Source organism: Puma concolor, chromosome A1 (assembly GCF_028749965.1).
Source record: "Puma concolor isolate L17-30 chromosome A1, mPumCon1.1.hap2, whole genome shotgun sequence".
Classification (NCBI taxonomy): domain Eukaryota; kingdom Metazoa; phylum Chordata; class Mammalia; order Carnivora; family Felidae; genus Puma; species Puma concolor.
The window spans coordinates 4,845,688-4,870,086 of NC_141667.1; the positions used below are offsets into that span (position 1 = coordinate 4,845,688).

The 24,399-nt window shown below is 54.3% G+C and overlaps 1 protein-coding gene across 1 annotated transcript in view; it reads left to right on the top strand.

The window, feature by feature from the left end:
- The first annotated feature begins 3,210 nt into the window (after positions 1–3,210).
- UBE2QL1 (ubiquitin conjugating enzyme E2 QL1) overlaps positions 3,211–24,399 on the top strand; it is a 40,935-nt gene continuing 19,746 nt past the window's right edge. Inside the window, exon 1 of the mRNA XM_086675719.1 lies at positions 3,211–4,580. Coding sequence (XP_086531845.1) covers positions 3,771–4,580 — 810 coding nt within the window. The 5' untranslated portion in view covers positions 3,211–3,770. The remainder of the gene's footprint in view (positions 4,581–24,399) is intronic.

Consider the following 24,399-nt stretch of genomic DNA (forward strand, 5'->3'; position numbering starts at 1 on the left):
GCTCGATCCCATGACACTGGGATTGTGACCTGAGCCGAAATTAAGAGTCAGACGCTCAACAGACTGAGCCACCTGGGCACTCCTGTCCTTAGAGATTATTTTATTTCACCAAATGCTCTCAATGCTACTGTCCCAATGTAAACTTAATCTTCAATCAGCTAATTTTTAAATTTGCTCACCATTTATTTTCACTATAGCTGCAATAGAGTCCTTTTCAGAATATTTGAAAATCAAATTTAAAAAAAGAAAAACTATATCAATGAAAGGTAACCTCTCTATATTGCTGGGCTCGGTAGGTATCCGTTTGTTTCTCTGGGGACGTAGAACTTTCTAGAATCTTCTGGGATGAAAGAATGAGGGAGGTTTACAGACCATACGGGTCTTTCTTCTCACTTCTGCCCCTACCTTCCCGTTGCCGACGTGAATGTTTGGATCCATGGACTGGAGGACCCAGGATACAAGAAGTTGAGAATATCTACCTCTGCTAACATCATAATTGTTACCATTAAAATTTTTCTCTATCGCGTCTTTTGTCCTACGCATAGTTTTACGTAGTTGTAGCTACAGCGTGGATATAATTTTGGATTCTGCTTTCTCGCTTACAACTATTATGTAGATCACAAGTATTTTCATTTTGCTATATAATCCGCATAGCAAGTGTTATTGCTGCCCAATACACCCTCAAGTGGATTAGGTATAACTTACTTACCACGTCCCCTCTTATTGTAAATCTAAGTTGTTTCCATTTTTTCACCAACATTTGACTTCAGCACTTTCAAGAGTGGATCAGAGATGTGGTAAGTCTGTGGGAGAGGTCATAAGTAAGATGACTTCCACCTTGCGTGTCTCTGGGTTCTTCACGGGCCCTCTTGTCCCAGCAACACTCTCAAAAAGTATCTGCATCCAGACAATAAGTCATGTGACCACCCCAGTAATAATTCCACCTGAAAATAGTTTTACAATAGGTACCTGGGATTTCAGCTACATCATTCCCAAATCACACTGGACGACCTCCTTGCTTCAGGGAGAACTGGTCACTATTGCTGCCACCGATATTTCTCTGAGGCCACACCCAAGGCCAGGTGGCTGTGGCACTGACAGTCACACCCCTCCTGGTGGGGGTTGGGGCTGATACCGAACCCAGAGTCCTGACAGTGCACTGTGCTGTCAGGGGCAGCTGGTCAACCCACAGCTTGGGGCTGGGAGGCACAGGACCAGGGGGTAGGTCGGAGCACAGGACTGAGCCTCTTTGAAAGTCCGTTTCTTCACCAGCACCAGGGGTCAGGTAAAACCTGAGAGGGCTCAGAAGCCACAAAACGATAAAACCTGTAATGCCTGCCCATCCCCACCAACGTTACCATCCAGTGTGTACCCCTCGCGTGTAGATGAAGTGAACACACGGTACTTTACAAACAGACATCGTCATCCTGCTTTTCGGCCTATCCTTACAAAACACAGCTGGACAAAACAAGGTCAGCAGGAAAGCCCATGAGACCCGGACCAACGGACCCTCCATCAGCTCTGGCTGACATTTGGTCACCATCCCTGGTCTCGCCTGGGCCACACTGCACTGTCCTCAGTTCCACCCACCTGAACACAGCCTCCCAGAAATGCACTTTCGTATCATCACCTCTCCGGGGTGGGGGTCTGTGCCCCAGGGAGCAGGTGTCCACTGCTCACTGCCACAAACTGGTGAGGACCACGCTAACACCTCCCTTTCCCCGGAGACGACCCCTGAAAGCCCAACCCCACACCCATTCAGTCTCAACTAGTCTCCGCAGGTGGCCTTAGGCCTGAAGAGTTCTTTCATGCCATGAAAACCTTTAATGATTTGGAAATGAAAAAATGAAATGAAAATGATAAAGATGCTTTAAAAAACAAAACAATACTGTGGCACCAGAATGAACGCGCCCTGCTGATGAACTTAGAGACGCCCCAAGTTGAAAGTCACGTCGGGAAAAGAAGTGAGGTTTAGAGTTCTCAGCCACCGATTGAGGTTTAGGGGGTAATTTCTCCCCCACTTCAAGGAGATGGGCGCGCCTCTCACCACTGCGCAGTCCGGCCGCACACCCTGGAACGCGAGCGGCAGCGCGCTCCCTGCAAATCTCCAGGCTTCCCGGGCTCTCGGGCTCTTCCAGCTTCTGGAGCACCGAACAAGCTTTTTGCTTGAAATTTCACCCGATAAAAATTATAAGTTTCAGTGGGTGAAAGGCAGAAAGGGAAAAGAGGGATGGAGGTGTCCAGATTGAAGGAGGATCCCCTTCCCTTCCGCGGGCGGACCTGAGGTCCGCGGCGGGTACCAGGGACTCCGGGGCGGCGGAGCGGAGAGGGGCGCTCCGTGCGTCTCCAGCACCCGCGGGCGCGGCGCTGGATGCCTCCCCCACCCCCGCCCAGTTTGGGGGACGAGTCGAAAGGCAGTGCTCAGCAGTCCCCTCCTCCTCCTTTCTGAACTCAGAACCCTCCGGAGTGGCGGACAGGAGGGAGGCCAGGCCGGCCGGTGGGGGTGAATCTGCGTAACGTTCACCCTTTAAAGTCGTGACTCGGGGCGCGGCGGGGGGGCCTAGTCTTTAGGGGGATTGCGGCGGGCACGCTTCCCGCATCATCCCCGCCAGGCCCCGATCCTTCATTCGGTCAGTCTTCATGAAAGCGTCCCCGCCGCCTGTCCCCCAGTCTCCGCCTCCGCCGGCCGGGGACTGCTGTGTGGGACACTGGGCTCCATCTGGTCCGAGGCGACCAATAAAACAGGTTGCTTTCTACCCTTCCCCGACACCCCTTCCCCTCCGGATTGCGCTAACGAGGTTAAGCGAGGTCGGAGGCTCGCGCCCGGGGGGGGGGGGGGGGGGCGGCGGCGGCGAGCCCGCATCCCCGGCCGAAGGCCCCTGAGCCCCTGAGCCCCCGCCCCCACGCCCCCCCCACGACCCCCGCGGGCGCGCGCGCGCCCCCTCTCCCGCCGCTGTCCGCCGTCGCCCGGCTGCCGCGGGCCGCTCGGCCCCGCGCCGCTGCCCCGCCGCCCGGCGCCCGGCCAGCCCGCCGCGCGCCGCTGTCTCCCCCCAGCGGCCGTGGCGTGTCGCCGCGGGAGCCGGGCGGCGGGCGGGCGGGCGGCGGGGGCGGCTCGGCGCAGGCAAGCCCGCGGCTCCGCCCCGCGCGCCCCCCCCCCCCCCGCCCCGGCCGGCAGGGCCGCCCCCTCCGCGCCGAGCTCGGCTCAGACGGAGCAGCCGCCTCTGCAATGTCAGCAGCCGCAGCGGCGGCGGCGACGCGAGCGGCAGCGGCTGGGGCCCGGCGGTAGCCGCCAGCGCGGCACGGTCTGGCGGGCGCGCACGGCGCGAGCCCGCGGCCACCTAGCTGCCTCCGGGGCGCTGCGGACGGCTGTGCGCGCCCCGGCGCGGCGCTCGGACTCCAGGCCGGTCCGGCCGCGGCCGCGCACAAAGGACCGCGGACGCCGGGCTCCCGGGGGCTGCGCCCAGGGACCGGCCGGGGAAGGGGGCGGGGGGGGACGACCAGCCGCTGCCGCGTCCCCTCCACGCCTCCCCTCGCCTGGCGGCCGGAGCCCGAGCCGGAGCGGGCCCCGTCATATGACAGCGGCGACACCGCGGCCGGCGAGCGCGCGTGCTGCCCACTCGGCTGCGCCACGGCCGCCGGCGCCGGGGGTGGCCCGCGCCGCGCCCCGCTGAGCGCTCGTCCGTCGCCGCCGCCCCGCGCCCCCCGCGCCCCGACTCTTGGGCCCCGGGGGCAGGAGCCGAGGGGAGCCCCCCGCCGGCGCCGAGCCTAAAATGGCCACGCTGCTCCGCAAAATCGGGCTCATCCGCCTGCACAACCGGGACACCGAGGACCCCAAGCACCACCACAACCACCGCGGCGGCGGCGGCGGCGGCGGCGGCGGCGGCCAGCAGAGCGCGTCGCTGCGCGGCAAGGGCGGCGCCAAGAGCGGCGGCCACAAGCAGCAGCAGCAGCAGCAGCAGCAGCCCGGGGGCGCGGGCGACGCGAGCCCCGGGCCCGGCAAGGGCAAGGGCAAGCGCGCGGCGGAGCCGGCCCCGCGCGACAAGCCGCCGCAGCCGGCCGCGGGGGCGGCGGGGGCGGCGGGCGCCGGGGGCCCCCGGGAGCGGGCGGCGGGCGCCAGGGCGGGGCCGGGCCCGGCGGCGGCGGCGGCGGCGGCGGCGGCGGCGGGCGGCAGCCTGGTGCCCGCGGCGCGCCAGCAGCACTGCACGCAGGTGCGCAGCCGGCGGCTCATGAAGGAGCTGCAGGACATCGCGCGCCTCAGCGACCGCTTCATCTCGGTGGAGCTGGTGGACGAGAGCCTCTTCGACTGGAACGTGAAGCTGCACCAGGTGGACAAGGACTCGGTGCTGTGGCAGGACATGAAGGAGACCAACACCGAGTTCATCCTGCTCAACCTCACCTTCCCCGACAACTTCCCCTTCTCGCCGCCCTTCATGCGGGTGCTCAGCCCGCGCCTGGAGAACGGCTACGTGCTGGACGGCGGCGCCATCTGCATGGAGCTGCTCACGCCGCGCGGCTGGTCCAGCGCCTACACCGTGGAGGCCGTCATGCGCCAGTTCGCCGCCAGCCTGGTCAAGGGCCAGGTAAGGCGGGCGGGCCGGCGAGGAGGGCGGGGGCGCGGGGGCGCCGGGGGCGCCGGGCGGCCGCTTCCAGACCCGCCTCCGACGGGGCGACGCTGCGGGGGCCCCAGCGCCGTCCCTCCGGGTCTCCGGTCTGCGCGGGCGCTCGCTCGCTCGCTCGCTCTGCGCCTCTCGCCACCACCGTTCGTCCTGTGTCCCGCTTCCCCACCCCCGCCCCCGTGCCCGGGGCTCGGCTCCCTTTCTTCCTCCACCCCCCACCCCGTTGCTGCTGCGCCTCACCCCTCCCCGTCTCCCCTCGCGCCCCACCCCTCCACCCCCTGCCCTTGGTGGCCTTCTGCACTCCGCACATCCACCTCTCTCCTGCCCCCTTTGCCCCGGTGCACAGGCCGCATCTCCCACTCCTTCTCCCCCTTTCCTCCTTCCCAGCCCCCCTCCATCTCCCTGACCCCTCTCATTCCCTCCCCCCCATCTGTTTCTCCCCTTCTCGGAAACCCCATAATCTCCTGAAGGTGGAACTTTAGGGGTACCTCGCGACCGGAACGCCCTGCTCTGCCCCCAACACACACACACACACACACACACACACACACACACACACACAAGGATCTTCTCAGCAACATCTCAGGTGGGTGCCCCGCAGGGGTGTGGGGTGCCCTGCGGAGGGCTGGCCTGCTGGTGAACCTATAGCCCTGCTCTGCCGGCTCCTTCTGACAGGCATCTAGAGCAGAGGTGAAAATACTGCTCTTGAGAAATTTCACTGGAGCAGCCGAGGTGTGGGTTGAGTGGTTCCTTAAGTGTCAAGGCCAGACTCTGTCAAGGAAATGCCTGGCGCCTACCTGCCCCCTTCCGGAACCTCTGGGGCAGGTGTTCAAGGTCCGGGTCTCTCCGAGACCTGTTTCTTCCCTGGGTTTCCTCGTGCCTCTGCAAGTTAAATCCTTTCTCAGGGCTAAAGATTTTTAACTAAGTAGTGAACTCCCCCAGGGGGTAGGGGCGGGCAGCTCCACGCCTGAGGACCCCAGAGCAAAGAATGAATGCGTCTTCTCTGAACTGTGTTCCCACCTGGCTCCAGACAGGGGCATGATGGTTTTATCTTGCCACACTGCATGCTCTTGATGATGCTCGAGTTGATTGATATTTTCCCGAATCAATATGAAGCAGTTGATAAGACCCTATTTTTGTATGGGCAGTTGTAGATTATGGAGAATCGTTGTTTCGTTTAGAAGACCCTGAATGACCTCGATTTGCTCATTCCTACAGCCAGCATATCAGAAACCACCAGTCCTCTGTCACCTGCCTCTGTCCCTTTCACGGCAGGATCTTTTCACACTAATCAAATAATGCTTGTTCACTGCCAAGTTCACCAGAGGTAGAGCCCCTGGGATTCTACTCGAATAGCGTCCTGACTCCAGTGGAGGAGCACTTCCTGCTTGCCCCTGGTCTGTTGTTACCAAGTAACCATCCTGCCGGTCTGTCTTTTCTGGGATTCATTCGGTTCCACTTATTTCTTGAGTTAGGAAAAGGATGCATATGACAGCTCTGGAGAGACATCTTTAACTGAGAGAGGTGTAATGCTTTTGTGTCAGAGGTTCATGCTGACTCCTTCCCGTTCAGCGCTGCCTCTGATGTAAGGTGCCTGAGATTTAAATACAAGCCACAGGAGTGGGGCGGGTGGGGGGAGGGGTCACCTTGGTTTATTTTTCCAACAGGATTTGTACAAATGATGTGGAAGAATATTCTGCAAAAAAAAAAAAAAAAAAAAAAGGCCTTTGTTATCTGTTTCTTAAATCATTGTGAATCAGAACTTTCTGGAAGTCTTTACTTTCATTCTCCACGGTGAGATGACTTTGGGGATCAGGGGAAGAGGAATGTCATCTTATAGAGCCACAGAATCATGACATTTTAGGTTTGGAAGAGATCCTAGAGGTCCCTTGGACCACAGCCTGCATTTTGAAAGGTGCAGGAAAATAAAGATTTCAAATGGGAAGTGAGGACGTTTCTTAAAAAGAGATACATCTTAAAAAAAAAAAAAAAGAGATACATCTTTGTAAATTAAGTGGTTTCCACGTTTAAATTAATGTTGTGCATAATAATTGCATCGATGCCCGTGCACCTCTCTTAAAGTTCCTTGGGTATACGTTCCTTCCCTTCATGACCAAATTGAGCCTTACACACAGTTTGCAAGTTGCAAGATTATTGCTTTCGTTGTTGAAAATAATTGTCAACATTTTTACTGATTAATTTCAAACCTCACTTAATTGAACTCAGGGCCCTCCACCAAACCTGTTGTATTCCTATCCGTTCTAAATTCTAGTGTGTAAAATACCTGAACTAAAGGCAAGAACAGGGCAATGTATCAAATCACCAGCTCAACACCTTTGCCTTGTCTGTGCTGGCTTCAACACCGGAAAAGACACCAAAGGGGGATTCACGTCAACTATTCAGAATGCAACATACAAATAGGAGAAATGAAGCCATGATGTTTCAAGATCCTGTGCACAAAAGGATTCTAACAGTGTTTCAGGGACCTGAACATTAGCGTGCCTTTCCGTTTCGAGGTCCCTGCTTACAGACTGCTTGGTGCAAATACTCTTTTCGTGGTGAAAGGTAACAGGCTTTGGCAAAGCCATCAAAACACCTGATGAGGTATTCGAAGACAGCCAGGACGGCCGAACCAATAATTAGTTTAGAGGAAAGAACCGTTCTACTCTAGTTAAATTCCCCTCTCTGTTGCCATTCCTTTTTTGGATTCATGTGTCTTAAGAGACAAAGTTAAGAAAGGCTTTTTTCCCACTTGCATAACTGCTCAGCTTAACTTTCCAAATCGAGGGTGTACTAAGTTGACTTTCTTTCTGCACCTTCAGAGAAACCATAAGACACTTTTAAAGGTTCCATCGGGAGTGTGAAGAAAAGGTTTGCTGAACGGTTTTGTGCATAAAATAAAAAGCTCGGGGTTATCGCAGGATACGATAAATTGAGTCGTGTCACGAGACCTCTACCTAGTGGGCCCGCGTTATCCGATGTCTTGCGTGCTGCTTTATGGATTGTGGTGGTTTTAAGTGAAATCAATGTGCATTTCTTGTAGGATGTGTTCTTTGTAGACACAGTGAGACACATGCCCTGCTTGCTTATTGTCTATAACTAAGCCTTGTTCTGACCAAATGGAGACATTCTCAGTAATTCTTTTGGTTTTCCGCAATGAAGTGGAAAATTTCCAAACTTTTAAAGTGAACGGATGAAAATGTTGGATCATAATTTATACCTTTATCATTTACCGAACCAAAAGGGACGCTCCCTGGCTCCAGGGCAGGATTTGCGACCTTCAGAAGCTGTAAGAGGGTCCGGAAGTTCATTGCAGCGTGAGACCTAGCAGGTGGCCTCACACACAAGACTCCCCTTGCCAAGCTTTCCGAGTACAGACTCTGGAGACCTAGGCTCACCAGCACCAGCGTTGGAGGGCCCTGGTCGGGAAGCGACTCGGAGTTCCGTGGCTCACACACCAGGTTTGGAGCCTGGGATCACTGAATGATCGATAGAGACCCCCTCCTGGCAGTCCTTGGAGCAGAAGGGTCCCCAAAAGCCGTTTGAGGAGGCTCCAACTCAGCTTTCTGCTTGCACATCACTTTGCCTCCCGAGTGTCCCCTTTTCCAATCACTTAGACATTGCCAGGGGCAGGGAACCAGATGGCACTTGAAAGACTGTTCCTTACTCCTCCTCTTTTTCCCAGAGCCAACCACACAGCTCAGCCCAACGTGCAGGCGATGCTCAGGATAATAGCAGCAGCTAACCTAATGGGGTGCTCTGTGCTAAGCCCCGGGCCAGCTCACACTTAGGCTGCGTCACCTCAGTTGGCACTAGTGTCTCCATGGTCCCCGTACAGGTGAGGAGACCGTGGCTCGGCACAGTCGGGGGAAGTCGATACCTCCTGTTCCAATTCTCGCAATGACTGGCAAAGCTCTGGAAACCGAGGATCCTCGGTAGTGAAGGCTGTCACGACTGGCAGAGTCCGAACGGGGGCCGTCTAAGCACCTGGCCGTCTCCTCCAGGCAGCGGTCTGCTGGGTGTGACCCGCGTGATAATCGTTTGTGGCCGCAGAGAACAGAATACCCAGGCAGGCGTCTGCAGAAGAATGAGAACAGCGGGACTGACACGGCCTCAGATCTTCGTGTTTGAACCACAAGCTGGGAAGCGATTCCAGGACAGTGATGTTTTGCCTAACAGAGTTAGTTTCTGGGCTCTTTGAACAAAGGAAGCTGGCAGGTGTCTCCACTTGTCGGAACGTGGTGAAAAAAGTAAAGCGCCCTGCAATTCAGCGGTTTGATGATCCAGGGCATCTCTGAGCTCGACCTTAGGACTTAAAGCTCTCTGCATCGTGCCACTGCGAATTGTGTGTGCGCACGCACACACGCGCACAAATACAGCCTTCTTCAGAACTTCTTCTGAAGTGCAAAGTCTTGGAATAGCATTTGACGTATGGCCGCAAAATCTCCAGGTCTTCTCAGAAAGAGCGATGAAGATCAACCACCGTTTCTTTGGGTCCTAAAGTGCTGTGGTTTCTAAGCTGGTGTAATCAACACACAGGGTTTGAAGCCCTACACCGTTGGCCAGGCAGCTGTCAGGAAACACCGTGGACTGCGGGGGGCGGGCAGGGTGGCGCTGAACAACAGACATTGGCCGTTCTGGAAGGCAGACGTCTGAAATCAGGTGTCAGCAGGGTGGGGTTCTCCTGGGGCTGCGTGGGAGAATTTCCAGGCCGCTCTCCGTGGCTCTCGGACTTCTCCCTATGTCTTCACGTGCTCCTCCCACCGTGCACATCTGTGTCCTCGTTTCGTAAGGACACCGATCACATTGGCTGAGAGCCCACCCTAACGACATCAGATGGACTTGATTGCCTCCAAACACAGTCACATTCCGAGGTGCCGGGGATTAGGACTCAGTATGGGAATTGTGTAGGGTCATGGTAGCAAACCAGAACAAGCTCAAATGGGGATTTTATAACCAGTTCAACCTCGTGTCTCTAGAGGCTTTTACTGGTTTGCAGAGTAATGTAGGTGAGGCCGATTCCTGTGAACACAAGGCCACACTGAGGAGGGCCCGGGAGGGCCACCTTGGGATAGAGCCAGTAGCCCTTATAGGGGGAAGTAGTGGGGGTTGGGGGGGGGTATGTATGTAGAGTGTAAACAGTGATAACCAGGGGGTGGCTAAAGCCACGGGTTCACGAGCAGCATGGATTGGTGGGGAGTGCTAATGAGTCACTCTGTCTTTTTGTCCTGTGCCGAGTGTAGGTGACGGAGATAATTGCCCACCCGGGATGACTCTGCAGCTTGAGGTAGCCATGTGCTTGGCCGTTTGAAGAAAAAATAGCTTGTTCCGATATCAAGTAGGACGGGCAGGAGGACACAGACGGGACTCTGTATCCTAAAAATAGCGCTATGCCATTTGGCGGGCTCCCATAGCTGGATCCCTGGCGAGGGCGCAGCGCCGTGGCTGATGGTGCAGTTAAGAATAGTAGTGACTCACTTTACCCTGAGTTGTGGACTTTTGAGAATCTGAATTTGCAGGAAGAGAATGTAAATGCGTTTCTGTGCACGCTTCTGACTTGTGGGAAGGGATGTGACAGGTCTGTGTTTCTCGTTAAGGGACAGGATAATTTGGGGGGGTTTCGTTCGTTGATGGAAAATGCCAACAAGTAACAACAATTCGAAGTTTGTTTTGAAGCCGGAGGCCCACAACCCAGAGCTCTGCCCTTTCTCATCCCTAGGGACAGGCGTGTGAGAGTCCACGCTTAGAAGTAAGGCGGCCTCGGTAGCAGTACGTTGGGGACAGCTAACAAACCCTCCGAGATGGCTTCCATGTTTTGTCTGGTTTTTAAAGCAGCCACTGAGAGTGGGTACTTTGAGCCACATTTCCGATCTCGTGAACCTGAGATCTTTGCCAGGCTGATAAGGTAATGGGGAGGCGAGAAGGAGGGAGGGGGGCAGGTGGGGCTTCATTCTTCTCTGCCAGTGGTTCTCAGCTCCCTCGGTAAATTGGATGCCCTGGGAGGCTTTCAAGGATTCTGGTGCCGGAGCCCTCCCCTCAGGATCAGGCCCTGGGGACGGCTTGGAAAAACTCCAAGGTGATTCTAATGTGTGGCCAGGATTGAAGAAGCCACCCTGGGCCACGAGTTGCTCACCTTGTCCACGTGCATTTCCTCACCAGTGGCCACAGCAGGAGTGTCCGTGGCCGTGGAGGTAACTGTCTTACCTTCTCCCCTCCTGCCTTGTTGGACTCACTGTCCTGTGTCCGGCCTGGCTGAGCCCCCTGGGAGCCCTCCTCTTGTAGAGGAGGCCATCATAAAACCACGTCCTTCCTCCCTAAACCGAGGGGAGCATGGCCCCTGGAAAAGGAAGTGTGCTCGAGAGAGTTCACTGACCCATTAGACACAGCCGTAAGGGCTCAGGCACTCGGACTACCCAGAAGTAACTAGTAGGAATCAACCAGTTCCCATGTCACAGGTATTGAGTGCCTACTATGTACTAGACAGTTACCGGGCATACAGTGGTGCCTAAGACACGCGTCGAGTGCCTGCCATGGAGAAGTACCCAGTGGGGACAATGACAAACCCGTTCACGTTGGCCTTTGGCATGTCAGGCAGCCCCACAGTCATACCTTGGTTGCTGTTTGGATAAGCGCCCCTTTGTTGGGTATCCGTGGGCCTGACATCTGGCAGTGGCCCATGTGTGCCCTGGGGATGTGGGAGAGGTGGGGTCCTGGGGTCAGTGGGATCTTCGAACCTTCTGTGTGATGTTCTCAGAAGGAGCATTGTCCCCTGCAGGTGGGTGGGACTCTAACACTCAGGCTCGCTGCTTTCCCGAATGCTGTTTCATTGCCCGTAAATGGGACAATCAGGCATTCCCAAAACACACAAAGGAGTCGTTGTAACGGCAGAAATGTTTCCAGTAACGTCTACGCTTCCCTACCCAGTAAGTCAGCAAACTAAAAGGATTGTTTGCTCATTTTTCATCATCATGCTTCATTCATTTGTTCACGCAGCACCCACCTACTGAGGGTCTACCTTGACTTGGCCATGGTAGCTATGTCACTCTTGGTGTCCCCAGGGCTTCCCTTCCCCATTCTTCATGCCATCCCTGGTCCTCCTCCTGGCCGGCCACTTCGGTGAGTGTAGGAGGGAGAAAGCAGTGTCGGGGGACCCAGGACCCCAGATTGAGAAAATCGGGGGAAGAAGCAGATTTAGGACCTAACAGGTGGCACAGGATGGGAAATGGAGAGCAGGGCGTGGCTATGGGAGCCGAGAAGTCACCTGATGAGCCCCTTCCCCAGCCGGCAGGCTTGGGCGTGGGCAGGGAGCAGAGAGCTGGGACTCTGCCTCTCGTGTTTTCCCGCCTGCCTTTTCTTCTCTGCCCTGCGCTCCTGCCTCATTAGATGCTTGTCATCTCCTGCTTGGACCCCTGCAATTCCCCATCCAGCCTCTCTGTCCCCGTCCTTCCTCCCTGCTGCTGCCTCCCTGGCTCCCCCAAGACGTAGGCCTGGCTCCCGCACCCTTCATGACGCCCCTTATGGAATACGCCTCAAACCCTCCCCACCTGCTGTGGCCTCCTAGAGGTCCGTCCTCCACCAGCCTCTCCCAGCCCCAGCTGCTGGTCCTATACATCCTTGCTTGGCTCCCGGGCCGCGCCCCCCACCCCCCGACATTCACCAGGTGAGGTCCAGCCGACCCCGATGCTCCAATTCCTCTGCAAAAAACCCTCTTCCGAAGCACTCACACTTTCTGGAAGGCACTCATTTCTGTTCTTATCCTGCTAGACTGCGTTTACGTATTACTCCCATCGCACAATACCAGACACATCGTGCGCGCCAAATAAATCGTTCGTCACGCAACGTGCTTATCTCAGCAGACACCACCGTCCTTTCGCTTTGCCCCTGTTTGCAACACAACAGGAGTTGAACGTGTGTTGGCTGCTTACCATGGACAGGCTGCCGTGCAGATGCCTTATGTTGGCCATTGGATTAAATCCTTGCAACAGCCTATGAGTCAGGTGCTATTTGTTCTTCCCATTTTACAGAGGAGGAGACTGAGGCTCGCTGAGGTTGAACCTGTGCCTAAGGCAGATGGCGAGTGAAGGGGAAAGCTGAGTTGGCATCAGGTAGTCCAGTGCCAGAACCGCCAGCTTTCAGTGAGCTGTTGAGTTGGCAAGTGGAAGCCATCCCGGCCAAGTGACATGTGCAGTTTGGTCGTCCCCCATGGGTCCCTGTGCACCTTTTAGAGACGCTTTTGCAATGATACCAAGCTTGGTTTTGCTACAATGCTCAGAATTGATCCACGAGGGAGGGATAACGTATCCAGTCTACTGAATTACCAGCAAAGTTGGTCCAAATACGCTCAGGGTACGAATTGTCTGAAATAGGAGAATGTTTTACATCTTTCAAAACTGTAGGAGAAAGACCATCATTGTTGCCTTCCTTCTACACAGAAAAAGGAAAGGCATTTTAAAATTTCTGAAAAACCCGAGAAAGAAATGCTTTTGGAACAGAATTGCTACTCCGGTTTAAAAAATTACCACTTTAAAAATAAGTTCTGGGGGCGCCTGGGTGGCGCAGTCGGTTAAGCGTCCGACTTCAGCCAGGTCACGATCTCGCGGTCCGTGAGTTCGAGCCCCGCGTCAGGCTCTGGGCTGATGGCTCGGAGCCTGGAGCCTGTTTCCGATTCTGTGTCTCCCTCTCTCTCTGCCCCTCCCCCGTTCATGCTCTGTCTCTCTCTGTCCCAAAAATAAATAAACGTTGAAAAAAAAAATTAAAAAAAAAAATAAGTTCTGGAAAACACCATTTCTCCATCACAATATTTGGCAAGCAGTCCCAAGATGTTTTTTTAATTAAAAGTTCTTTGATGAGAGAGGTAAGGAAATACTATCTTATAATGGATTCGACTGCACTTTGGATTGAAATGTGTTCAACTTACTTGGAAATCGAAGCAAACATTTCCAGAAAAATATCAAGGTGGCGCTTTCTGTGTTTTGATCTTGAAGATCATACATTTCCAGAAATCAGAATATGGAGTAACAGAATTGATTATTTGCGGGTTATAATAAAAAGCAGCCTTTACCATTTTACAAATTGGGACATTTTGCGCACGTAATTATTAAAACAATTATTTTTACCTTGTTGACACATATGAATTAGGGTGAATTTTGAGTGTCAGGCTGGGTGCCAATTTTGCTGCCCAGGAGACACCAGTCAGGAATTGGATGTAAATGTACAAAATAAATAATTAATTGCTTCAAGGAGTGATCTGGGTTGAGGTCTCTCACAATAATGACATCCACTAATTCATTCTATTTCCAGGCCAGGGAAAAGGAGAAATATTATGGAAGAAACTGGGAACTGAATCTTGTTACAAGCTTAAATTAATTGTAACTAGTGGAATATTACAAGCCTTTAAAATGTAAAACTTTTTAAAAAGTTATCAAACTACTAAATTAATCGTTTCTTTAATCTCACTTTGTGCAAGGGGGCTGTTTCTCAGGGAAGCTTCTTCGCATGCAGAGAACATGTCCCTGGGCTGAGAGCCCCCTCCAGTCCCTCCGGGGGGGGGGGGGTGGGGGTGGGAAGCATATCACACAGGTTAGGGTCCTGGGGAAGTGGCCTCCACCAGCCCAGAAGGAAGCCGCCCAGAGTGGCTGCAGAGATCCCCCGGCTCACAGATCTGCTCGTTTATTCTCTGATCACGTGTGCAGTGTATATCAGGAAACATCATAATCTGAGCTCTTTGAAAACAGTTTCTCCAACTGTAGGATCAACCAGTAAAATTATTTAAAGCTTAAAGGAAATTATTATAATTCATAAATCAAACTAATCTAAAAAAAAACGTGAGTCTGAACTCTGCTGGATTGAATTAGGATGATTTTTTTTTTAAGTTATTTTATTTAAAGGGGGATCCTGGCATCTGCCTTTCTGTGGTTAGGAGAGATTGGTTATTCTCCCAGATCATCCATCGGAGAAGAACTGGAGCCCCCAGGAGCCCTTTCTGCCACCTCTGACCCTGACAAGGCCACCTTGAGGACTGCACGGTCCCTTGGCATCTGGGGAGGCCTGTGGACCCCTCCTCGGGGCAGTCTTTTTTAATGCACAAAAGAAAATTCCTAGGATTTCAAAGGAAATCAATTACATTTAAGTACAATTACCACGTTTTTAAAAGTGATGGACTAAAATAGAAATTAAGAAGCACCTCTTTATGAACGTGTTTAATATGGAAATCTAACGACAGATCTGATGACTCCTCTAATTGGAGGTAGTAAGTAACGGCATTTCAAGATACCTATTCCAAAGGTAACGTGATTTTGTTTTTTTATCTCAATTTCTGTTGGTGACAGAGTCAAGGCTGTGGTTTGTTACCTCCCATCCTAATTAAACGATGTCCTGAATTGCAGTTAGGAGGTAGTGAAAATAAAGGCGTGTTTTCCATCCAAGCTTCTGTACCCTTGTACCCTCAGGGATACGTGGCCCCAGTTAAGAACTCCAGGTAGTTCGTGGCTGTCAATGTTGACGGCTGTCTTGGGAAAGCTCTACAAGCGTATCATGCAGCTCGTGGCCAGAACCACTGGGAATGAGGCTTAGAAGTCCCAACATATAGTCAGCTCTCCCATCGTCCTGTTGGGATAAAGCCGTGGACATCAAGGTGAGGGAAGGGCTCTGATACCATCCGTCTTCCGGAACCTCCTTCCCTGCTGGGCAGGTGGCCACCTCCTTGGGCCTCAGGGACCTCACCTGAAGATGGAAAGCGTAATCCTATTCCGCAGGTGAATCGTGACCGCCCAAAGGAAGTGATGTTCCAAGTGCCACGCACAGAGGGGGCCATCAATAGATGTTCCTTCTTTTGAAGAAGTAGAGTGGGCAGTGAAATAAACACACAAGGAAACTGTCACCAAAGACCCAGAACTGACTCACGTTTAAATCCATTACACGAAGGGATAAGCTTTCACAGCTGTTAGCATTTCAGGGCTATGTTGACATCCAGTTGGCTCGAATTTTTTCATACCTGACCACGATTTTACAAATACTCACAAAAGTCTCAGGGTAGCCTGTCTATTTCCCCTCTTGGAGCCGCTGCCTCTTACTGTGTCACTGCCTCTGTTGGCTTTGCATTGTCAAGTCCTTGTGCTTTGCCAGGATCTGGTTTCTGACGGTAACCGTGACTCTGTATAGTCCAGCCACGGATCAGAGGCTATTTCTCACCTTTACAACTTTGCTCTCTCAGGAATCCTATTTGTTAGCGTATCTTTACATTAGCTTAATTTTCTTTGCTGCTGCTAAGTCAGAAAATTACGTGTGAGAATATTGTTACTGAAAACGTTTACTTTTATCCTATCTCCGCGCACACCAAATGGCTTTGTTAGCCATTAACTATGGCTGAGATGCTTTGATTCATTATGGAATATGATAACTGGGACACTTTGGGGTTACCACTTTCTTTTAAGATGAAGACCTGGCTTAGAAACCAAATAATCACCCGGATCGCCTCAGTCCAGTGTCAAGAGAATTTCACTGTGGTCGGGTATTGCCTTTCTAGTACCTCCAGGAAAGTCCTTTCCTTGAGCGGAATTCAAGGGAGATCTAGTCGAAAGCTCCAACCTGTACGACTTCCTGCATTTTCTCAGGAACACCTGGGAGCTGATACGTGACGTTGTGACAATTGGAGGCTAATCAGAGTGAACACCAGCGCCTGCCTCACATTCCATTAGGACCCTGAGCTCAGGCCCCACGCCTAGGGCCGGTCTTCCTGCGTTTGCTTGGAGGGTGCCTGGATGCCTCCAGGGTCCGTGCAAATCCTAAGACCCGGGTGGGCAGGAGCAACATTCCCACGAGGAGAGGGGGTGGCCTAGAGTTCACTGATCCTCCGGGCTGTATAGGCTGAATGGTGATTTTCCCACAGTTGAGCCATACTGAAATCTGAAACTCAACCTCTGAGGTCACGAGAGGCTCAAGCATCCTCTGTCCTCGTGTTTCTCAGCCCGTTGGGCCCAGCAGCCTAGGGAGGGGTGTTCTCTTGTACGTGAAGTTGGAGTCTGTAACATCTAAATCGGTTGACGGGCCTCAGTGGCTGGGGCTGTAGCTGCATCTTCCGGTGGGCGATGTTTTCAGCATCATAGCCAGCAAATGGAAACAGTTCTGGGGCGTCTGGGTGGCTCAGTCGGTTAAGCGTCCGACTTCAGCTCAGGTCATGACTCACCGTTTGTGGGTTCAAGCTCTGCATGGGGCTCTGTGCTGACAGCTCAGAGCCTGGAGCCTGCTTTGGATTCTGTGTCTCCCTCTCTCTCTGCCCCTCCCTCACTCTCTCTCTGTCTCTCAAAAATATACAAAAATATTAGAAAAGAAACAGTTCTACTCACCGTTGCTCAGACTGAGTTTTCACATTTGAGTCTCTTTTTCTCTCCTGCAGACTATCTAGCTGTCATCAGATCTTTTGGTTGACATCGTTTCAGTCACCCTAGCCTAAGAAAAATATTAAAGGACTTCAGTCTGCACCTTGACCCTGACCGCACAGCCCTGAGTCTCTGGGGCTTGCTGGTCCCCTGTTCAGATAAGCCTTGGGCTCTGCAGGCTTCGCTGGGAAGGTCGAGCCCAGCAGGCTGTGCACCTGCTGTCAGGCAGCCCTCGACGTCATCGCCCTTGACGAGGCCATAAACAGCACAAGGGCAGGCCACACTGTTGAACTTTTAAGGCCTGTGGACGAAGGGATCCATGGTGCCACCTCAGAAGTGGGTGTGCGTCAGCACCCAATCGGGAGAGACCCTCAAACCCGGACGCGGGAGGAGGTACACGAAGGGTGCAGCCGTCTCTAAGAGGCACGAGTGCAGGAGGAGGGCGGGAGGGCACCAGCAGGTGCCAGCCGATGCAGGGTGGGCCGGTGGGGGCCAGGCGCCCCCAGCCCAGAGTGTGGTTTGCACGTGGCTTTGCCACGTCAGAGCACATTCACGTGCGTGCTTTTCGGAGGTCCAAGACAGGCAGGGCTTCGGGCGCGAGGAGCACAATGGGCTCGGCTGGCAGCCAGCAGAGGTGAGGCGGGTGTCTGTTTTCTGGGGCGCCCGTCCGTGATGGGATTGAACCAGACCGCTGCTTCTCCAGCGGGAACTAGGGACTTCGAATTCCTAGGTGCATCTTCTTCCCTCCGTGTGGTCTCATTTTGTAGCATCATCATGTAGGACTTGTCAAAGATCCGGGTGTGAGAGGCCACTAATTAGAAGACAGTCTGGCACAAAGCAGTGGCTGTAGGACTTGAGGGACAAAGGACTGTGACCTCACTCAGCATGCACTCAGGACACAATGGGCCTCCTCCTGGTGGGCCCGGCCCCGTAGATTCAGTGGAAACTTCCATACTGGACTATTAAATTAAGTTGCCCTAAGGGTTGAGGAAAATTCGGGCTCCTACATCTACCCGGAAAGGCTATTATTTTCTAATGCGTTTGGTCTTAAGAAAAATAATTCAGTAATGCTACCTGGTCTGATAAGGCAGGTATAGTTTGAGTGAGTGATAAGAAGGGAGAATTTTTCTTTTTTAAAATTTTTTAAAGTTATGTATTTATTTTGAGAGACAGAGAGCATGAGCAGGGGTGGGGCAGAGAGAGAGAGAACGAGAGAGAGGGAATCCCAAGCAGGCTCCACACTGTCATTGCAGAGCCCGCTGACGTGGGGCTCGAACTCACAAACCATGAGATCACGACCAGAGCTGAAATCAACAGACACTTAACTGACTAAGCCACCCAGGTGCCCCGAAGGGATAATTTTTCATAAGCGATCTTTGCTTTCAGACATAGGATTCTCTGAATCATCCGGTCGGTCATCGGCCAGTGAGTATCTTCCTTTCCTGTTCCCCGTTATGTTGTCCCCATGAATATTGCTACTTTGTATCCCATCTTCTTCTCTCCCATCTCCTGCCAGACCACCTGCATCTCGCTAGTTTCTGCGGTTCTTCGAAGCCAGTAAGTCACAACACTTGCGAGCAGGTAGCATCGTAGAAAATATTTCAGAATATTCTAGAAGGCATCGCTGAGGTTGGAGGAGTAAAACCTTTTAAAACCCATTTCTTGCAAACCTGACGCACATACCATATGTTAAATTTATCACACGGTAATGTGAAGAAAGTCTGGGCAAAGAATGCGGGTTTGGGAATGACTGCAGAGAAAAGAAAGAGCCACTTGGATGAAGAGGAGTGTGGGGTTTGCTCGGCGCGGGGCCCCGTCCCTATCTCCTTGCTGGTGCACGTTGTAAAGCTTGTGGGCTTGTGGTGTGGCCAGTACCCCCTCCCACAGTCCGTGGGCTTCAGGCCTTAGGCCACAAGGGGCCAGGAGCTGGGCCTTGACCCACAGGTTTCCCAAAGCCCAGGCGTACGCATAGCATTTGTGCTGTGATTTTACACTGACTCTCTTTCCAGAATAGTCTAAGGTATTTTTTTTTTTTTAATTCGTTGAATCACATAATTAAGCAGGGTTGGGAAAAGTAGACGTAGTGAATGAGCCCACCAAGATGTCAGTGACGTTTCTTGAGCTTTGATAACATTGGCATTTCTTTGCCATTTAAAGCAAATTCTCTTCGCATGTATTATGGTTTTAAATTCCTCAGTGGGAACAACAAAGCTACAGGAGATTGAAAATCCTGCACCAGACAAAATTCCAAAAGTCCAAGGTCAGAAGCGTGAGTTGTTTTCCCATCAACGGAAAAAGATGAGAAATAGCTTCCAGCCCATTCCCATAGAACTTTCCAGCACACGTACTCGCTGTCTGTCTGTCTGTTCGTAGAGTCCTCGTTGGAAGCACCCGATTTCACTGTTGCATCCGCGAACGTGCGGTTCTCGCCATGGCTGGCCGCCCTTCTTGGGTAGAGCTGGGCCAGGGCCACTGTGCGCAGGTCCCCGGGAAAGAGGCAGGCTCAGCCTGCCCGCGCTCGCCCGCCGAGCTCAGAGCGGGCACCCTCCTGGCAGACGCGGGTCCGGAAAGGCCGCCTCCGGCCCGGGCTCTCTGGCGGGCTGCACAGCACTGCACCAGGTGCACACAGAGGCGTCAGGTGTCCCCCCCCTTCGGATGTCAAGTGCCTCAATGACATTTGGGACGTTGATTATTTGGACTGGAGGGCGGCTGTTGCCTATGCTGGATATTTTTACGTGGTGCAGCTGGAAGCATTCGGAGCTCTGAGGGCCACCTGTGTTGGTGCCCTGAGGAGAAGCCACCCCTCTGAGGGATCAATGACATCATCCTCACGCAGGACCCAGGAGGGGCAATGCCAGAATCCGGCAGTCAGTAAACGTGCCAGCCTTCTTAGTTTTCTTCGACTCGTAACAAAGACACTGAAATTTCAGAGCAAAGCGGAGTAGAAGACAGAACTTAGGTTCTAAGTAACAGTGGATATTTTAACGTCATAGCAGAAAACCGGGAAATTAGCAAGATATAACTCACCAAATTGCTGTCCCGTGACCGGGTGTCAGCCTTGGCCACCACTGTCCAGGAGGAGAAGGTGCTAGGGAAGCCCATGGGAGACCCTGCACCCCCTACAGTCCTGCTCTGTGGGGCGCTCTGTGATGCTTCTCCGTTTCCACCCCCCGCCCTGCTCAAGGACCCAGGACACAGCGGCTCAGAGTCAGGTCAGAGTCAGAGGTGGCGGGGGGCGGGGCACAGCCGCCGGAGGACAGGAGCCAGCTCACTTCCTGCTTGGGGGTCAGCGTGGGGGGCCAAGACCCGGTCTCCCAACACCAGCTCCCAGCGCACCATGGGCCACCTACACATGCTTCCAGAGTTAGCCCGTACCGGGCGTCAGAGGAAACGGAGTCTCCACTCATCATATCCCCGTTTTCAAACTCTCTTGTTTCTCCTGTGCGGAACATTTATCTAACGCGCCTTTTGTGTTACCACCTCCCCACTCACTACCGCTGGCCTCCCTCTGCAGTTCAGGCCCTAGCGTAGCCCTCCCTCCACTCCCCTGTCCTCCCCACTACCCCCCGCCCTCCCCTCCGCTCCCCCGTCTTCCCTCTGCTCCCCACCTGCTCAGGCCCCGGGACAGCAGGGAGGCCGGAGGGCGGTGAGCACCTGACTCTAGGGAGACTGGGCTCAGTGTCTCAGCAGCGGGTCTGCGGGTCCCTTCAGCCCCCCGCCCCCTCCTCACTCGCTGGAACAGGAGTCCATTCGGCATCCCTGGGAGGACTCAGCGAGCTGCCCCGGGAGGAGCTGCCTTGCCCCTTAGCACCCCAAGGCCAAGTGCCCCATGGGAATCCCAGCATCCATGCGGGCCCCTCTCTGCCTCACCTCCTGCTTTGCAGCCTCTGCTCTCCCCCTGCCCCGCACTCTGGCTGAGCAGCTCCCTTCCCTGCGCAAGCCCAGAGCTTCCTGCTCCCAGCTCATGGGGCACATGCTTCCTCACGGGTCCCTGCTGTCTCCCAGCCTAGAGAACCATGTGATCCCCACAGGGGGAGCACCTCCCCATAAAGGGAGCGCCTCCCCTCAGGGGGACCATCTCCCCATAAAGGGAGCGCCTCCCCACAGGGGGAGCATCTTCCACTAAAGGGAGCACCTCCCCTCAGGGGGACCATCTCCCCATAAAGGGAGCGCCTCCCCTCAGGGGGACCATCTCCCCATAAAGGGAGCGCCTCCCCTCAGAGGGACTATCTCCCCATAAAGGGAGCGCCTTCCCACAGGGGGAGCATCTCCCCATAAAGGGAGCGCCTCCCCTCAGGGGGACCATCTCCCCATAAAGGGAGCGCCTCCCCTCAGGGGGACCATCTCCCCATAAAGGGAGCGCCTCCCCTCAGGGGGACCATCTCCCCATAAAGGGAGCGCCTCCCCTCAGGGGGACCATCTCCCCATAAAGGGAGCGCCTCCCCTCAGGGGGACCATCTCCCCATAAAGGGAGCGCCTCCCCTCAGGGGGACCATCTCCCCATAAAGGGAGCACCTCCCCTCAGAGGGACCATCTCCCCATAAAGGGAGCGCCTTCCCACAGGGGGAGCATCTCCCCATAAAGGGAGCGCCTCCCCTCAGGGGGACCATCTCCCCATAAAGGGAGCGCCTCCCCTCAGGGGGACCATCTCCCCATAAAGGGAGCGCCTTCCCACAGGGGGACCATCTCCCCATAAAGGGAGCGCCTCCCCTCAGAGGGACTATCTCCCCATAAAGGGAGCGCCTTCCCACAGGGGGAGCATCTTCCACTAAAGGGAGCACCTCCCCTCAGGGGGACCATCTCCCCATAAAGGGAGCGCCTCTCCACAGGGGGAGCATCTCCCCATAAAGGGAGCGCCTCCCCACAGGGGGAGCATCTTCCCATAAAGGGAGCGCCTCCCCTCAGAGGGACTATCTCCCCATAAAGGGAGCGCCTTCCCACAGGGGGAGCATCTCCCCATAAAGGGAGCGCCTCCCCTCAGGGGGACCATCTCCCCATAAAGGGAGCGCCTCCCCTCAGGGGGACCATCTCCCCATAAAGGGAGCGCCTCCCCTCAGGGGGACCATCTCCCCATAAAGGGAGCGCCTCCCCTCAGGGGGACCATCTCCCCATAAAGGGAGCACCTCCCCTCAGAGGGACTATCTCCCCATAAAGGGAGCGCCTTCCCACAGGGGGAGCATCTCCCCATAAAGGGAGCGCCTCCCCTCAGGGGGACCATCTCCCCATAAAGGGAGCGCCTCCCCACAGGGGGAGCATCTCCCACTAAAGGGAGCGCCTCCCCTCAGGGGGACCATCTCCCCATAAAGGGAGCGCCTTCCCACAGGGGGACCATCTCCCCATAAAGGGAGCGCCTCCCCTCAGGGGGACCATCTCCCCATAAAGGGAGCGTCTCCCCACAGGGGGAGCATCTCCCCATAAAGGGAGCGCCTTCCCACAGGGGGACCATCTCCCCATAAAGGGAGCGCCTCCCCTCAGGGGGACCATCTCCCCATAAAGGGAGCGCCTCCCCTCAGGGGGAGCACCTCCCCACAGGAGGAGCACTTTGGTGGGGCTCCGTGGGGGCACGTGGGGCCCACGAAGGTAGCCCTGCCCTCGCAGCTGGCTGTCAGCCCGCAACTGTGGCAGAATAACTGAGGCGGTGACCTTCGGGTGCTGCAGGATCCTGAATCATCAAAGAGACTGCAGGTGTCGAGTGCTCTGTAAATGTCGGGACAGTGCACGTTTTTAGCAACAAAACGACACTCGATCAAAAAGGCGATTGCCGGTTGACAGTAAGCACCCAAATAATTTCACCCCCAGCACCGTGTGGATCCCACATGACTTGTGTTTTCTTTTTTTCTCTAAACACGAAATCTACCGGTCACGGTGTTTTAGCAAACGAGAACTAGATTTATTGTTTTTGTTTTTAATCATGTGCCCTTGAAATGTCACCCTCCTACTTGCCAGAAAGCACGAGGCAGACGCCTGACGGAGGCCGAATCTGGGCTCCAAGAGACGGTGAGGGAGGGACCCTGTTCCACTTCCCCAGCCGACTGACGGTGTCCCGGTTTGGGGTTCAGTTTTTACACAGTTTTAGCGTGAAGGGTGTGGTTTGAATACTTGTCCGCAAACACCTTTTCCTTCATTTCTTCGTGGCCATGTCCCTGGTGGAAGTTTCTGAGCCACTGTAAATTCACTCCCTCTCTCTCCTCTCTCCTCTCTCTCCCTCCCTCCTTCTCTGTCCTTCCCTCTCTCCCTCCTCTCTCCCCCTTCCTCCTCTCTCCCTCCCTCCCTCTCTCTCTGCTTCCTCTCCCTCTCTCCTTCCCTTCTCCTCTCTTCTCTCTCTCCCTCCCTCTCTCTCTCCTCTCCCCACTCCCTTCCATTCAGCTGTGACTTTTCTGGTTGGAGCTGTATTCGGCTATATTATTGTTCAGAGGATGCTGGGATCACAAGGCACCACAGACAGGTGGCTTAAACAGCAGACATTTATTTCCTCACAGTTTGGGAGGCCGGACCTCTGAGCTCTAGGTGTGGGCGAGTTTGGTTCCCCTGAGGCCTCTCCTAGACTGTCAAAGCCCTCTTCTCCCCGTGTCCTCACATGGGCGTCCCTCTGTGCGGTCTGTGTCCTGATCTCTTCTTACAAGGACACCTGTCACCTTGGACGAGGGCCCACCCGGATGCCTTCATTTTACCTTAATCGCTTCGGGAAAGATTCCGTCTCCAAATGCAGTCAGATTCGGAGCTCCTGGGGGTGAGAACATCCACATAAATATTGGGGACACAGTTGAGCCCCAAACAGAGCCTTTCTTTCAAAGCAGGTGTCGGTGTGGACTCTGCTATGGACTTCCAGCCCCAGAACGTGCATTTGCCTGGGGCTGCAGAGAGAGAGGACACCGGGTATGCAGGGGCTGGCGTCGGTGGTGTGGCTAATCCAGGAGGACCAGACCGTTGATGGCTTTTTTCCAACACCCGCTGGAGGGTCGGTGGTCCTAGAATTCAGCAGTAGTGGACAGCCTAAGGTCGAAAGGATAGTGAATATGTTTTAATCCAACTGGTTTTTATGGCGGAACACCCAAGTCGATGCATTTTTTAAGATCAAAAGTTACTTTTGGGGCACCTGGGTGGCTCAGACACTTAGGTGTCAGACTCGTGGTTTCGGCTCAGGTCATGATCCCACGGTTTGTGGGTTCGAGCCCCGTGTCGGGCTCTGTGCTGACAGCTCGGAGCCTGGAGTCTGCTTCGGATTCTGTGTCTCCCTCTCCCTCTGCCCCTCCCCCGCTCGGACTCTGTCTCTCTCTCTTTCAAAAATAAACAAATAGATGAATAAATAAATAAGTAAACATTAAAAAAAAAATTTAAGTTCCTTTTGTCATTTTAGATATCCTCATCAAATTTAGATGTAGGATGCTTTCCGAAAACCCTCAGTT